This window comes from Bipolaris maydis (assembly GCF_028858645.1).
Source record: "Bipolaris maydis strain C4 unplaced genomic scaffold PSV08scaffold_18, whole genome shotgun sequence".
Classification (NCBI taxonomy): Eukaryota; Fungi; Ascomycota; class Dothideomycetes; order Pleosporales; family Pleosporaceae; genus Bipolaris; species Bipolaris maydis.
Window position 1 is genome coordinate 423,551 of NW_027093874.1, and position 16,758 is coordinate 440,308.

The window sequence follows — 16,758 nt, forward strand, 5'->3', positions numbered from 1 at the left end:
CGAAAAGTAAGAGGAAGCTCGGGTCGACTGGCGTGATTTTGTTCACAATGCGATTGATTGTCTGGCTGTGACTCTGCGGTACGTTTGTTCCATTGACTGTCCCTCGGCTTCTTTTGTGTTCCATTGGCTTCCAGCTTTGTCCACCCGTTGAAGCAGTCACATTCAGACGAGGCAGCAGACGCAGACATGTGCCAATATTCGTCCGTGGTCACAAAATGCGAATTACAGGGTTTTTGTAGTATTTACAAGTATTCAAATGCCGTGTTGTTTGACCATCTTGGCCAGAGGTATAGAGCCCACCAACGCCTTTCCAAGTGTTTGTATCGTCAACGCGTACGAATGCCCAACTTTTTGCCGCTTCTCCATCTTGATCTGGACGGGGAAACGCTCATGGTCATCCTTTCACGATCTGCGCGGGCCACCCCTTAGTAGCAAACTCCCCACCACGCCCGCAGCAACAACAATTCCTCCCACAATCGCAGCGCCTACAAGCCCTTCCTTCGCAACCTTCTCGTCGATGAGACTCTTCAAGCTCCCAGCCTGCAGGTTCGCAGGCTCCAGCTCCAGCAAGAGCTCGTTGTATCGTCGGGCCTCAGCGTAATTGCCGAGCTTGTAGTTGCCCAGAGCGAGGTAGTAGAGGCATTCGCGCCGACGCTCGCGCGAGTTGCGAAAGATCTCAGAAAGCAAGCGCACGCCCTCTTGTTGGTCGGGACGAGAGGTTGACTTGATCAAGCCCTAAAATATCATGAGCTCGGTTGTCGCATATGGCGTTGCGCACATGTGGAGGTACAGCCGTTAGAGCGGGGAAGTCGTACCCATGCGTAGTTGAACTTTGTCTGCAGCCCAACATATTCGCCCTCTTTCTCGTACTGTGCGCGAAGGACTTGCAGCTCTTCAGGCTTAAGGGGCGACTCTACGTCGGCAGCATCTAAGGGGAATGAGCGTTCGTCGGCCCAGAAGTCGTTATCCCACTCACACGGTAATGACGGCGGCATGGCGACAGCTGGCGTTGTGGGAAACCCAGGGTAAAAAATGCGTCTTCCAAAAGACCTATGTAGGTAGGTATCGTAGGGTTACTTGGTAGAGGTTTTCGGCGTCAGGAAGCGGGCGGTCTCGTGAAAGCTTCAGGTGCCTAAGCCGAGCAGGCGATCTTTTACCGTGACGTACGCCTCGGATCCTGCAAACGCCACAAATGCGCCACACCTGCGTCTCACGCCACAGTCACAGGCTCCGTTGCCATGCACGCGCTGCTAGCACGGGCCATGCAAACAAGAACATCAACACCACGCCTCCCTCGCTATACACATGACCACCAGTCTGCCACGCCACAACCAAGCACACGTTTTATCCAACTCAGATACCCACGTGTTTGTCACGCGATTCACGTACACTTCTCAAAATGCTTCTCGACGAAGACCCTGCTGCTGTAAGGAACGTCCCGTCTATGCGACTGGCGCACAGCGACTAACACACCAGCAGCTCATTGCGCAATGCACCTCGCACTTCAAAATTGGCAATGACAAAACCTCGCTTCACCGCATCAACGAATCCCTTAGTACTCTGAGCGAGTTTCGCACACAGCACCTGCGCTCCATCCAGTCCTCTCTAAGCGCGCTGAACCGCACTCACCAAACACTCTCCGCAAACCACAATCACACCCTATCACAGCACAATCCGACCAACCATGCAGCAGAGATCCTAAGGCTGGACACTGAGAAGTTTAAGATTGCGAAGCAAGCCAGTGATTTGGAAATTGAGGGCGAGAGGCTACAAAGTGACCTGGCAAGGCTGGGTAATGTAGCCAGCGAGCTAGAAGAGGAGGGTGTCGAAGGGGGTGTCGAGCCCAAGGCAGGTGAAGATGCTACTGTGTAAGCTGAAACCCTTTTCAAGTGGCAAGATCAATGCTAACAGGCATTTCAGACTAAAACTAAAACTCTACCGTACCCTCGGCATTGATGTCGAGGCTGACCCGACTACCGGCGAGTACAACAAGGCTGTCATTCGCAATGCAGCCAAGGGAGACGTACATGTTGTCAATATTGACCCCAAGTTTTCGCGCCACTTTTACACCAACTACTTCTGGCGGACACTTTGAGTTGGCGCGAGAGTCTTTGTATTCGCACTGGCCGTATATCGTGGTTTAGGTGCTAGCGTCGAGGTCTAGGGCATGGCGTTTATTCACGACTTGATTATGAGATACCTATTTGTTTATGGCGTTGGGCTTCTCTTAGATCAATAGCACACTTCACATGTTGTGTCTCATGAGCGGATATAACGTCAGAGTAGATAATCGTGTAGTACACAATTCCACATCATATAAGAAGGGAGCATGATTGATAGTGATGAGCATGACTTTTGTCCGCAGCGAGCATTTGTGAGGTAAAAAATCCTTTTAGTGAAGGATATAAGCCTACTCGAGAAATCATCTTGTGGTGACGACGCAACACTGAAAAAGAAACATCCTCGATCATTCCTGGATATACTTACTCCACTCATGACCTATCGTATGTAATTCCAGAATGCTGCTATCCAACAACACCAATAATAGATAGCTATTGGAGTAAGATTGTATAGAGATTCTCTTAACTCTGACAAACTATACGGCTAATGTACAGCATACTCAAGCAACATTGATAGGTTGTTGAGAAGGGATCCATTGTGACTTATGCTAGAGACTGGTGATAACTTCGCTCGGAGACGGTAATGAAGTTTTCGATCTGCTGAATGAGCGGGTCAAAAGACAGAGTGCGCACCATATACTGCGGATGCTCGCAGTGATCCGAGTGCGGTATGGCTGCTGTTACTTTGGAGCTCTGCCGCCAGTTGATATATAATACGGCAACAGCTGCTGCTAGCACCGCTGAAGCAACGCCCAACCAGAGTCGAGGCTGCCCTTCTTTGCTTGTCCTTTTCCACTCCATTCTTGGATTCCAAATGGCCTTTTTTCCTTTTTCTGAAGGATCTGTGTAGTGAAATAATTAGGCAGTGAAGTTTACAATGATAAGACGCAAGGCCCAGTTGCTGATGGGGATGATGATAGATGTGGTAGCTCACAGGACCAAGATGTCTAGATAGGTAATGAATGACTGCTGACCGGCCAATCTCGACGAGTTGGAATCGTGCAGATCCATCCTCTAGCCGAAAATATAGTGGTAAATGGGTCTCCAAATTCGGGGTCGTTTCTCAATTTTCTCTACAGAAGATAAACTATTACACACACCAATTAGCCAATAGTCCTAGTCAGCCGAGCTTAAACTCCTAACGATAGGAGAACTTCATACAACGACTATCCTTAACACTAGATAACAGACGATCCAGTGGAATAGTCAGAAGACCTCTAACCCTAAATCTAACCCAGTATAGCACGTATGCGTTTCCACTATTGTTGAATCCCCATGTAATCCGAGTACATGCTCCGACATTCTCGCGCCCAACGCCAAAACCTTGAACCCTATCGCATCCATGGCCGCTATTAGGATCGTTGCCTCGTAGACACTGTATTGTTAATGTTATTAGAGAATGTATGAGCTCTTACTTAAGCAAAAGTTACCGATATTAACGCTCTGATCGCAGCATAAAGCGATGGCATTACAAAGTCCTTGGCAAAGCGCCATTACTGTGATACCTGTGAAGAGAGCCTGCTTCATCTTGCGTGCGTAGGTGTAAAGCTTTTTAGAGATAGAATAATATAGTAGAGATAAGGATGGATGGGATGGATTGGAGGATTCTATCATGTTAGTACCAGCACCAAACACTGCTTTATATTCTAGTGATTCGGAGTATCATCGGCCTGCTCGCTGTAAAGAAATTTAGTATTTCTAAATTAACGTAGCTGTTCTACGAGATGCCTGTAGCTTCTCACTAAGCATGTCCGGAAGATCCATCACTTGCCTAGGATAGTAATCTACGACTGTGGACCGCAGCTTGTGTCTGAGCTGTGGAGCCGCCTGTTCTGACACCTAGGGTGCGAAGCTAGGAGGAAATTGCGACCGCGTACACTACTTAGACTACTGTAATGTGGTATACAGCACAAGTTTCGTGCAGTAGAACCGCTGAAATAGCAATTCGACTCTTCCTCGGATTGTCTAATGTCGACAATATAACGATTACAGTATTACATCTAATTTATATAGTGTAGCTCTTCATTCTGCCTTGGCCTGAATTATCCTCTTGCTAGTGCTTACGCACATGAATTCCGCTATATAATACAGCATGTTTATAGTGTAAGGGGCTGCGTCCTAGGGAGCAAACGCTGGGTATACGAGAGGTTACATTCGATACGACGCAACACTGAACAAGAATCATTCTTAATCATTCCTCTTTCGTTGCAATAAAAGAATGATTGATGGTCACTGAAACTTGAACTATTTCTAGGGTCACATGGTACTTGTCCAGGCCTGAGGCTCGCAATGCCGTCGTCGAGACGACACCATGTGAGGCCGTTTTTAGAAAAACATGTCAAGGCTGAGAACTTGTGCTTGCTCTCTTAATATCAGGAAAAAAGCTAGTTGTGATTATCGGTAGTAGGTGATTGCTCTGTCCCACTCCACACCTATTCCTCACATCCCTTTTCGAAAAGTATTCTTGTGTTGAAAAGATTCCATCTACTAGGCTTATCTCCACTCCTTTACCTCCAATCTCTATTCTATGCTTTAGAGCTTCTCCTTTTAATCGTCTACGGAATTCGAGTTGAACTCAGTTGTTTTGGCGTTTGACCTACGGATTATCGGGCTCGGGGGTACGGTTATCCCTAGGGTCTATACCGATATAAGTTATTGAATAGCGCTTCTCATTATAGTCGTCCACGGGGTATTGGCCGGACTCAGTCGTCTCGTGTCGAACTTGGGCGGTTACAGCTTTCCCGTTTATCCGTGCAGCAAAAGCGATGCTGGCTATTGCTATAAGTATAACTGCAACCTTCGTGAAATGCATTTCGAAAGTACGTTGAATTTCTTGATTGAAAAGAATAGTTGTAGAAGTTTTTGAAGTCAGATACTTGCATGTGGGAACTGGAGTGATGATTTAAAACTAATCCATTCTACTCACCCTTTGTATATTGCAGCCGGTAGGTTGATCATCCGAAGTTGGATTTGGTTGATTCACGCGAACTTGTTGTCTTTACCGTTACTCGGGCCGTTTTAAGCCCTACAGCTCCAGAGATACACCGATAGCGTCTGTACACAAGTCTTAGTTACGAAGTAAAAAACGGTACAGATAGCTCTCCAAGGCTTAGTCATCTACACTTACAGACTCAAAAGGTTCGATATATGCGTTAGGTCTTTGCAGATAGAGTTTAGCGGCCTACGAAGTAGGTCCAAAACTCTACTCTACGACCATTAACTACCTTTTTCGAGGCGAAGAAATATTACAAAACAAAACAAGGCATGAATAAGAACTAGAGTTTTAACAGCTAACAACGTTTAACTCCATGTAACGCAGGAAAAAGGCCACGATACGCGGCAGACGATGCGATTAGCCCTGTTCGGTTTCTGGTTTTCTGCATCGGTTTTGTTGTCCTAGTCGGTTGAGAGCTTCGATAAGGAGTGCTAACTATTCTCGTAGCCGAGATTTTTTGGGGTTCTAATAGGATACAGAGGAGCTATTTGGTTAGATCTATATTTCATGATGACGATGATGATGATGTGATAAGCTAGGGCTATGAGAAATCACCGGATTTAGTGGAGTCATATCACAAATCGCAGTTTTAAGGAGCGTATCTCAAAATGCAACCTGCATCTCGTTTAGTCAAAACTCACAACGCACAACCGAACAGGCCCCTACTGCGGAACATAATAGCCATCTCTACTTCCATTTCCCGCACGGAACGTAGATTTGGTTTAGCGTACGGAAAAAAAGGATCTGAATCTCACAGGATATTTTAGCGGAGGTTTATTTACCGCTAAGCAACAGGCATAACCTTCCAGGACGAGATGCTCGAGTTGGAATGAGCAGCTGACGCCAGATCAATCGGAGAACTTTACTTGAACGAAGGATCAACACAACAATTCAAGCCTTCGTCTCCAATGTGACCGCGATACTTTCCAAGTGTCGTAGCTAATCTTTACCAAGGCCAATAAGTAGAAAAGGCACCATTTGCAACGGCCCGAATCGGGAATCTCCCAACGCCTTGCATCTTGTAGTTTTTTGTGTTTAAAATCGGTAGTGCTACAAAAGAGGGCTTGTGGCAAGTCAACTCAACCTCCTGTTCGATAAACGATCTTCAAAATAGTCGAGATGGAAGAGACGCGGTTGCGTACAAGTTGCTCTTGTGAGAGAGTGACTAAATGATATCTCTGTCCGACGATAGACTGGATCATTGCCCGAAATCCCGCTTCCCCTCGCTTCTGCTTGCTCTGAATCTCTTATTAAATATGCTTCTTATCGTCACTATTGTGACATGATTCATTTTCTTTGGGAGAAAATTCGATTTATTCAATATCTGCACGGGGGCCGGGGCGTTAGATCCGTTCAAAAGACTCCCGTTGGTGCTTTTGTCTGTTACTTTCATTCTTCTGGTGACAATAATTACTCTACATTGCCAAACGCCAACCCTATGCTATCCTTTCCCAAACCCAGCCCACAAAAACGCCATGCTCAACGCAAAAAAAGAATCATGTATATACACCTCACCCCATTTCCCACACCAATCTTCCCAACAAACTATCTAACTGCTCCCCAAAATCCTCTCATACGCCTCCTCCACCTCCCTGGCCACCTCAAGCAATGTCACAATAACAATCTGATGCGTAACATTCGGCAACCGGTCCCTATGCAACCCGATCCACTCCAGCGGAGGCGTCGCCTCACCCATATCCCTCAATTGCGGCGTCTCGATCAACGGCGGCTCTAGGGGCGTATATTCGTATTTAGACTGCGGTACGTTAACCACGGCTGTGATCTTTTCTTGGTTTTCAGATGATGTGGAGGTGGCACGGGGACGGCCTGAGGGTATGGCTGTTTTGTCTGCGGTAGAGGCGCCAGAGCCGGGGTTATCAGAGGCGTCCTGAAGGGTCTGCGAGGTGCTGATTTTGATGTTTGATTCTGGGAGGGGTTTGCCGAGGCGCGAGGCGAGGGTTCGAGAGTGGTTGGACCACATGGTGCGGATGTAGGAGATGCGGGAGTAGTTCCAGCCGACATCGACTTTGCCTTCGAGGGAGCTGCGGAAGAGATAGTCGATATGTGTGCTTTTGGGAACTTGCCAGGTATGCATTGTTGCGATGACTTTAGGGACCCGGAGGATGGTGCCGCCGCGGGCGGAACTGACGCTTGTAGAGACGTCTTCGACGTCGAGTTCAGTGACGGGCTTGCTTTTCTTGGGTGTTGGCACGGAGGAGAGAGCTACTGAGAGCTGACCCAGGGTCATGCCTAGGCTGGAATGTATCTTGTTTTTCTTTTCAAGCGCAACTGCGAAACGGGCTTGCATGTCACCGGCTTCAAGCATCAGGACCTGGTTGTCTATAAAGGTGGAAGGGAAGACACCAAGGCGTATTGAGCGGAGTGTCAGCACCACGTCCGTGTGTAGTGAGATTGGTGCCTTGAAACTATCTTTGTCGGATTTCGGGAGAATTTGACTCTGGGATGGCGAACGATCGAACGGTTCAGCTATGGATGATTTGCGGCGAAGGAACTTTTCGATATCCTTGAGGGACTGCTTGTATGCTTGTTGGTTGTCTTGAATCAGTCGCTCAACTGCCTGCCACAATGCTAAACCTTGTGCAGCACTTGTCGCATGGCAAAACACATGAACTTTGCCACCATCGAGAATGGCAACCAACCGGTCCTGTACATCTTCGCCTTCTGGACGGACGTTGTACATCATGAAACCAAAATCTGCAATATCCGCCATGAGGAAAGCCTGGAAGTCGAAACCTGTCTTAACACGCAGTTGACGGAAAGCCACAGAAGCTTGGATGAGCGGTGCTTGGCGAGTGCCTGGGTCTTGCAGTGGCCATCCGATAGAAGTTCGCACTTTGATATCATGTAGCTCAATGAAGCCACTTGTACGACCGGTGCTTTCGACACCAATCTTTTCTATACCAACGCAAAGATTCTGTTCCGCTGTAGTAGTCTTCTTGGAAGATGCCCACAGGTTGTGGATATGCAGCCATGACTTTCCAATGGATTGACCTAGGTCGAGATCAACCTTGACGTCTGCGATGGCTATGTTGGCGTTCCATGGAAAAGCCGTAGCTGTAGCGACTTGCTGGTAGCGTTGTATGAGGTACTCTTGTGGCTCGGAATTGGTATTTTCCGGTGTAGGCTTGGACGCTCGCCTGATTTCTGGGGGTATCCAGATTTCTCGAAACAGCAAAAAGTCTTGCAATTGACGCGCATTGATCTGGAGAGCGGTCGGATTGATCTTAAGGATAGCAGAGATACCGCTAGTGCCGCTGAGATGTTTGCTATTCACCAGCGAGAGAACAATAGATTCCATGTCGAGGCTGAAGGTGGATTCGCGAGAATAGACATGTTGAACAGTGGTTTGGAGCTTCTCGAACATAGCAGATGCAGCAAAGAAATGGCCATGCTCTTGGGACTTGACGCTGTTGACGGTAATGTAAATATCTTCGACCTTGGCAACTGCTGCGACGCGAGCAATGGGCTGGCAACTAAGACTGAACTCTTGCTTGCATATTCTAAGCCCGAGATTCAGTCTCGTTCTACCCAATAGCGTGGCAGGGTCGGCTGTGATGATGTTCTCGTCCTCGAGGAGTTTTGCAGCTGGCTTAGATTGTCCTTGTGGTTGTTCGGGCTGCTCAGGCAAATCAGATGTTCCTTTGTCATCTTTTTCACGGACTACTGCCTTGATGCTATCGGAGATGTCGATAATGATAGGCACCACGGTGGGGAGCAGTGTGTTGGTGGATCCGTCAACACGAAGCTCAGCGTTCAAAGAGGGATCACTGCCATCGTCCATGTACTCAATGCGCACTGCCACGCCAGGCGCACGCAAAGCCATGCTGCTTTTTGACTCGTCACCTACAAACTGGCTGTACCTTCCCTTCTGTTGAGCTCTACCCGAGGAGCCTTGGGCTGGCGTTGCATCGCTACCATGGACATGAACTACAGCTCCAGCAAAATTGACGTCAGCTGTCAATGAAGCCAAGCGTTTGTTACCAAAAGGATTTTTTCTTTTTGCGCCAGTCGTCGTAGGTGTCATGCTCCAGTTTGCAGAGGCTTCGCGGAACTTTTTCCCAGCAAGAGAAATTGATTGCTCGATGATGTTGCCAGGCAAAATGAAATGGGAATCTAACTGGAGATCAAGAGACTTTCCGGCAGCAAAGAATGCAAGTTTACGTGTATCCTTTGTAGATGCATATGCGACATTGAAGACCATTTTGGGTAGCAATGCTGAGTTCAGCGAGCGGTTCTTCTTGTTTGCCGATACTGGTACCATCTGGAGCCGCATATCTTCAATCATCAACCGTGCTGCATCGTCTTTCTGCGTGGATAAGTCAATCCTTCCAAATGAGAGTACGAGATCCTGGATCTCATTCTGTGGAAAGGGGGCGACTGAATTACCAACGATCCAGCTGACTTGTAGGTCGAGAAGTTCCAAAGAGTATGTGGACGTAAAAAGGGCTCCGGAAGAGTCGCTCTCAGCGTCTTGTTCTATATGCTGTTTGAGACTACGGTCACGTCGCTGAGAGATTCTACTCTTAGTATGTCGAAGGCGTCGCAGATACCTCTTTTCTTTAGAAAGATCCAGATCCTTGATTCGGTCCTGGAGATGATTCACGACATCCACAACAGCAGATGCGGTATCCGCAAATGCATTCACTTCCAGACCCGAGCTTCGCAAACAGTAAACTCTACGCGTGGGCTCAGACTCTTGTTCGGTTGTGGCTTGGAAGACTGCGCTGAAGGTCAGGTTGCCACAGCGACGAACCGAGTCGGGATCCTTTAAACTCAGGTCGACAGTGACCTCGTGAATTCGCACGACTGCTTCAGGATAGAGCATGATGCTTTGATCTGCGTCGATGTTCGTGGCGTTGAGTTGTACGGTCGAAAGTCGGAACGCAAGATTTGCTGTTGGCGAATCTTTGCCTTGGCCTGGAGCGCTCGCAGCTACATTCATTCCATGGAATGTCATCTTCACAGTAAACAAAGTGTCCCGAGAAGAGGTTGTAGGTTGCGGAACTGGTGACTTTGCAGAAGCCGGAAACATTTCTCCAATATGAGTCTTCAAAACCCCGATATCATCCTGGACTGCCTTGAACATTTGTGCCAGCTCAGGTTTGTTGATAGTAGATATCAGACTCTGAATCTCTGATGCTTGAACGTGTACCTTTTCGACAATACCCGATGCAGCAATTCTTGTCTGAGTTTCATTTTGTTTGATAGTCAACCTTCCATTGAGGGGTGGCAGCTCGACTGAGCTGATAACGTGGGAACCTTGCTTTGATATGCTGTATAGCCTATGAAGACTGGCTTCGAGATCATAATCAACCTGCAATGTGATGCGCTTTCCGAGAGCTGGAATAACCGCAATGCGTCCTGACGAACCTGTAATCGACCAGCCGCAAGGCTGCAATATAGCAAGCTCAATTTGGTATGAGTCCATGAACAACGCCAAAGAGATGTTTGGAAGCTGTGAGGCATCTTCTTTAGGCATTTCAAGCTTTTGGTCTGCTTTTGTGATCTCTTGTAGTGCTGCAGACTGACGATGGAAATACGCTACCTCGTCTTTGAGTACCCTATCTACGAGTTCGATAAGGCCGAGTACATCGTCTTGTACCTTAACAGTAATTCTGTGGCTTGTTGCGGCCACCTTGATCTCGTTGGGCAACCTATTCGTGCTGCTCTGTTCTGTCATTGCGAAATCTATGCTCGGTCGTTCGAACTGAGTTTTGGCAACCAAACGTGAGCGCGAGATGAGCTCACTCACAGCTAAGTCAACATGCAAATGAGCAGACAAGATTTCGCCCAGTTTTGATGCCCTACTATCTGCATCGAGAAAAGAGAAGCGCAAATTTTGAGCAGTGTTGATACTTTTCAGGTTGAAGGTGTCCAGAGTTATTTGAAACTTGTCGGTCGCGAATACCACTTGCAAATCATGATCCGACGTGGGAGCTGGTCCTGAAAGTTTGTTGGCAGGTGTCGATTTGGCCTGCTCGATTGCTTTGATATTCTCCTTTTGAAAAAGCTTCAGCAAGGATTCGGCAAGCTCACAAATCTCCCATCGGATATGGAAAGCTGTTTTTCTTGAGCTTATCTGAACAATCGTAGTCCTTCTTGGAACGTCTTCGGAATCGACCAGCATGAGTCCATTGGGTTGCGTGGGAGGTAACAATGCAACATTGATTGCCAAAAGCCCTAGCGACACCTCGCTTTGCCGTGGACCAGGATCGACTGTCAGTTTGATCTCAGCAGATTTGATGTCAACATATAAAGGCGCGGATTCTGGCGTCGGCAATTTATTTTCCGTGTAACCAAAGAGGAATTTGATTGCAAAACTCTTCTTCACATGCGCGAGGTCCCATGTACGCCATTGGTCCAACATTGCAATAATTTGTTGTTCAGCATCTTCTGGAGACGTCACATCTGGGCGGGAGCAGTCGCTTAGGACAGTGTCCTTCTCAGCTTGTGACAGACACTGCCACGTATAGCGAAACCTGGAAATAATCTTCCATGAGTCATGACTGCGAAGATGGTCCCTTGTTGCCCGTAGAGCGTATGATGCTTTGGTGAGAAATGCTGGATCAGCATACTGGTCTTGTACACAGCTGAGACGCCAGGTGAGATAGCGCAATCGCTGCTGATATCTTTGCTCGATTTCGGCGAACTGATGAATGAGCGTCTCAGCCATGAGTGCCGTACGGTGGATAAGCGCTGCCAAATAGTCTACCTTCTTGCTTGCCATTGCGTTTTCAAAAGTCCGAAAAGACACGTTTATCGATGTCCTGTTGCCTTGAAACATCCAGAACAGGACGTCTCTCATCTCAGCTTGAATCGCAACACTTCTAGTAGCAGTTTCGGAAGCGCGCTCAGCCACAGAAAGACCAAGAGATCCCAGTGTTGAGTGCAGTGCAATGGTGTCTTCGCCAGCTCGCTCTCCTGGGAATTTCTTGAGTCTTGCCGTAAGGCCAAGTCTATTGAGAACAACATCGTACTGATCTTGACCTGTCTCTTGAACAGAATGGGATTGGAAGCTGTGCTGGAATCTGACGTGGGTGAACGGTATGCGAATATTGAACTCGAGTGAGCTGCCTTTCCCCTCCAGTCGATTTCGGTTTTGAAGAATCTTAGTCATGACACTGAGTTGGAAGTCATCTAATAGATCCTCGGGTCGCCTGGGCTGAAGCAGCTCAATCAATTCTGCAACACAGGTAACGAATTCAGGTGTACAATACGCCCGTATACCTGGCTGGGCACTGATCAGTATACTGGTGTGCGTGAAACTCTCATCGAAACGCTTGGCTGCCACATCATCAAATACAACGTCATTCATGCTCTTTTGCTGTTGGATAGCAGGTATTGCAGGGAATGGGGGCACCTCGGAAAGATCTGGCGTTAGTTGCTCAAAAGCAAAGCAAGGCGCAGCCAAACTGCTAGAGAATGCAATAGATGAGGGGACCCAACCCTGTTCCTGGTTGTCACCAGTTTCAGGCAGCACATGGGAGTGACGTTTGTAGTTTGAGTGTTTTGATGAAGCTTCAAGCAGAGCCCTGCTTTTGTTAGAGCCTATGGTCCTATCACCTGGTTTGCGGCGAAGGGTCGATCGAATGCTGTCGGCAAAGGATGAAGCTGACGAGGATTGCTTGCTCTTTTGACGTAATCTTCGCCCTGTAGTAGACGAACGAACTGAAGAAAGGTTGGAAGATGTAAATGAACCATCTTGGCCACTCGGCGGCCCATAGAGAAAGATGGGACGAGGCACATCGGGGTACTGCATAGCAGGTGGACGCAGATTATTTCTCGTGCCATCCTCTTGACGAAAAGAGCTCTGGTCACCTGAGAGAATGAAGCTAGTGCGCTGAGTCCTTTGGTCGTGCATTCTTAGATGAGCCTGCTGGCGTGCGCGTTCCTCTGAGAAGTCCAGCTTTCTTGTTAACAAGTCAAGAGAGATCGTGGTCTGGAGGTAAGCCTGAGGTACAATATCGTCCCCTTCCCTGGACCGCACTCGGTGGTGCGATGCAGCCTCTGATGGAACAGCAATGACGGTCAGGTCAGGCACAAGAACGTGGAGGCGCTCAGAGAAAGTAGCTCCAGCAAGGTCGTTGAAATTCAAAGACACGGGTCTTGTCTTCAGCACAAGAGCCTCTTTTGATATATGTATGCAGATGCCGATATCATGTGTCTTGAGGCGGAGGAAGGTAGTGTCGTGGATGATAGGTATTTCTGTGAGAGGCAAAGTATTCTCATCATCGTCGAGCGTGAAGGCAAACGAACGTGCTGCTCCTGCTGCTGCCTCGAGAAACTCCGATGTGCAGTCTCCGGTAATCCTACCAACATCAAAGTCCCAGCTGCAAAGGTAGGTTGGCTCAAGTGGTGGCAATCCGAATAGGCGGTGTCCATATATGACTGTGGAGTCGACGAACAGTTCAGTCCGGCCACTCGAAAACTCTTTTGGTACATCAGCGTCTGCCAGCAAGCCCCCAAGAGAAATACTAATTGGACTGAAATTCACCATCAAATCCATGTAGTAGTTTGTGAACCTTAGATCAGCGGAAGCATATGGGAGATCCGCTCGGATGCCACGCTCAGCGGAGTACAGATTGGCGGGTAATAGCACACAAACGTCGTCTGCAGAAACACAAAGGATTACATCCAGGTCGTTTGAAATGCTGGACGCATCACCATTCGGCGATGCCCCTTCTGCTGTGATGTTGGCGGCCGGGAGCCCCTGGAACTCTTCCAGAGTCTTGAAGTGCATGTCGTCGCCAAAATAGTTGTCCTTGATCTTCATGAAATGGTGTATGAGCCAGCCGTAAAGTTCAAGGTTAAGCTTATGACCTTGAATGTCCATGTAGAGTCTGTCGGTGTTCATCGGAGACGTTTCAGCCATGAAGGTATGGCTACCGCTTAACGTTAGGCCGCCAAGGTGTGCTACATTTGGTGACTGCACGAATGTCTGCAGCGTGTTCTTTGGTGGCATCAAGATCTCGAGACCTAGGTTTTGGCCTTTGACGTCGAATTTGATCTCATTCTGAAGTGGTCGAAAAGTGTCGAGCGGTATGAAGACGTCGCCCTGCAGCCCCTTGCCGGACAAGATGACAAAGTTATTGTCTTCTAAATCGGCTGGATTGTTGATGATGTTGGAGTCATTCGTGTTGAGATATATCTTGAAGTTGGAAAAGTCGACATTGAGTAGATACTGGAAGGGCACAAAGAGGAAATAGTCAGGCGGCGGACCAGTTCCCCAATCAGCAACGAGATCCATGATCAGAAACATGTGGTCTCTGAGCAAGAAAAGTTCCAAGTCCTGACATTTGATGTTGAACAGCCACTTTCGAAGAGTGTTCCAGCCTAGCGGGTTGGACAAGTCGCAATCAATGGCAAGCGCACCAGAGCGCCACAAGAGGCCATGGTTCACGCTCGACGATATCTCGGTGCTTGGGACATCCACGTCTACTTTGCTCTGATATCCGTGTTCAGAGGCGTACATGTCCATAACATAGTTGACAGTAGATTTCTCAGCTATCTTGACGTCGATCCATGCAAAGGGGCGAACGTTCTGCGACCCAGTGGCATCTCTACGCTTTCCCCGCCTGATTCGAGACTTTGCTTTACTCTTGTTCTCACCCAGCTTATCATGTGCCGCCAAGGTGTGGGCCTTGCCTTTCCATTTCCAGTCTTTTGAAGATTCACGAATTGGAATACGCAGTGTAGTATCTTCTTCGATGCTGAGATAGAGCTTGAAAACAGAGAGCACACGGAGGTCTCCGGGCTTCAGGGGAGTTGAAGGAACAGCGTCTACGCGTGAAGCAGGGAAGAAGATGGACTGGAAGACACCACGATGTCGGTCTGCCCATGGACCATATTGGATTATGCCACCAAACACCTGTATGTCCATACCATAATCTGGCGGAGCACAACCGTTCATGTCATATGGGCGTGCGGGGTCCACGTACTTACTCTGGTCCATATCATTCGGCACAGGGCCTGGTACATCCCAGTAGAAGGAGATATTGACACACGGACAGTCGGCGATCAAGGATGTCTTTGCATACTCGATGCCATCCCACTCGCCGTGACCATCGTTGGTGGTATCGTCAAGATAACGCGCCAGCCCTTTCCAGCGCTCGCGCCCGGGAAACGTCCATTGGGCATTCAGAGGAGGGTTGCGGTTCCCGGAATTATTTTTGGTGTGAGTGTGGATTGAATCGTTATCTTTTGAAAAGAAACGAAAGGGGCTTGGGATCCTCGTCAACCAGCGCCAATGCATCCGATGCCTGGCTTCCTTTTCAATAATGCTACCTGCTGAGGATCCTTCAGCAACTTCTTGCTTGAACTGTACGGCGGAATCAAGCTGTCCAATCTTGTAGTCGGGGTTAGGCTTCATGTGGACCACGGGATGAGTGATTTGGAAATTGAACAGCTGCTGATACACATCCAGGGGTCCGCTGGTCGATGCATCCAGAGTGCCGGTTGCTTTTTCAAACTGCGCAGTGATAACAGCTAGCGTATGTTCATTCCCGACAACGATGGCACCTTTGACAATATCAACATGGACGGGGAGCAGTCTGAGGAAAGCGGGAAGGTCGGCCTTGGTGGGGCCAGATACAGTGGAGCGGCTTGTATCCTGGCGTGGAACTTTCTTTTCGGCTTGGGTATGTGATTTTTTCAGCTTGTTATGGTGGTGGTGTTCTTTCTTCTCTGGCAGTTCCGATCCGGAAACGGAACCTTCGGGGGTCTTTTGCTGTGCGGCATCGCTCTCGGCCTTCCTTTGTACGGCTTCGATGATACCGTCGTAGGCAGGGCTGCGGTTGTACAAAAAAGCCTCGATTCCCGAAACTTTGATTGAGAAACGACATGGCAGCTCCTTCCGCGTCTGCTTGCCTCCTTTTTCTGCCTTGTCCACGTTGCCACTGGTACTGCCGGATCTGGTACGGGAGGTGCTCGAAGAGTGACTGGCGCTGTCACTACCAGGTGCAGAGCCGTCGTCGGTATAGACACCGGCATCTTTGACGCGACGCAGCCAATAGTTCCAGGTGATGTACCCGCCATGCACCAAGATTGTCTCATTATGACCATGATATCGTATGTCTTTGAAGAAGAGGCGGCCGCCAAGCAACGAGACTTGGAGGGCGGTAATGTCAATGTAGGCATTGAAGGCGCGCCATGTGTATGCGCGTATGGCGTATGCGACGAGAGTCGCGAACAGGCGGTTGAAGTAGAAGAGGAAGAAAATGGTCAGGATGCCGCATATGAGCAGTTCAACGAGGAAGATCCTGCCAGCGTTAACTTGGGTTTCCGAGCATGCCCGCACAGAGGGCTCACCAGTTGAAGCCGTCGTGGGGATCCAAGGGCTCCGCGACGATTCCCGCCATGATTGCAGCGCGTTGTATGGCTTAGTGTGTGCGTCTTCATGGCGCCATAGGGGAGACGACGGGCAATGGGCAGCGGCAGTCAGTATGCATGGGACGAGTGCGCTGGAGCGGCGCCAGATCAACGGGGCGACATTGGCCTCTACGTGCGCAGGTTTATTTCTGTGATATGGGTATGTGTATACAATTATCGCAGCAGCGAACAGTGTGTATCAAGTAGCGTCGGGGATAGCGCTACCTCGGGACCCAAAGACTGGAGGCGTCGATG

General features: G+C 48.7%; 3 protein-coding genes across 3 annotated transcripts; 1 reads left to right on the forward strand and 2 right to left on the reverse strand.

Annotated features, from left to right (window-relative positions):
- Window positions 1–71: 71 nt before the first annotated feature.
- On the reverse strand, window positions 72–1,134 carry PSV08DRAFT_341941 (uncharacterized protein). The gene is made up of 3 exons (XM_066092769.1): window positions 977–1,134; window positions 816–928; window positions 72–735 (listed from the first exon to the last, which is right to left on the reverse strand). The coding sequence occupies exons 1-3, from the start codon at window positions 993–995 to the stop codon at window positions 403–405; spliced, it is 465 nt and encodes a 154-aa protein (XP_065947965.1). The 5' UTR covers window positions 996–1,134; the 3' UTR covers window positions 72–402.
- A 136-nt stretch (window positions 1,135–1,270) lies between these two features.
- On the forward strand, window positions 1,271–2,325 carry PSV08DRAFT_212106 (Spc24 subunit of Ndc80-domain-containing protein). Its single transcript, XM_014220443.2, has 3 exons — window positions 1,271–1,426; window positions 1,480–1,868; window positions 1,921–2,325. The coding sequence occupies exons 1-3, from the start codon at window positions 1,400–1,402 to the stop codon at window positions 2,093–2,095; spliced, it is 591 nt and encodes a 196-aa protein (XP_014075918.1). The 5' UTR covers window positions 1,271–1,399; the 3' UTR covers window positions 2,096–2,325.
- A 4,137-nt stretch (window positions 2,326–6,462) lies between these two features.
- Window positions 6,463–16,493, reverse strand: PSV08DRAFT_212109 (uncharacterized protein; the record flags this gene model as incomplete). Its single annotated transcript, XM_066092096.1, has 3 exons — window positions 6,463–12,152; window positions 12,198–16,394; window positions 16,444–16,493. The coding sequence occupies 3 exons, from the start codon at window positions 16,491–16,493 to the stop codon at window positions 6,665–6,667; spliced, it is 9,735 nt and encodes a 3,244-aa protein (XP_065947966.1). The 3' UTR covers window positions 6,463–6,664.
- Between the last annotated feature and the right edge of the window lie 265 nt (window positions 16,494–16,758).

What these genes read in the sequence shown, in the direction of transcription:
- PSV08DRAFT_341941 (XM_066092769.1), bottom strand. An exon ending in CAAAGTTCAACTACGCATGG is followed by an intron (nt 736 to 815) that starts GTACGACTTCCC and finishes ATGATATTTTAG; the next exon opens with GGCTTGATCAAGTCAACCTC.
- PSV08DRAFT_212106 (XM_014220443.2), top strand. Translation starts at nt 1,400, where the DNA reads ATGCTTCTCGACGAAGACCCTGCTGCT. An exon ending in TCGACGAAGACCCTGCTGCT is followed by an intron (nt 1,427 to 1,479) that starts GTAAGGAACGTC and finishes ACACACCAGCAG; the next exon opens with CTCATTGCGCAATGCACCTC. An exon ending in GCAGGTGAAGATGCTACTGT is followed by an intron (nt 1,869 to 1,920) that starts GTAAGCTGAAAC and finishes CAGGCATTTCAG; the next exon opens with ACTAAAACTAAAACTCTACC.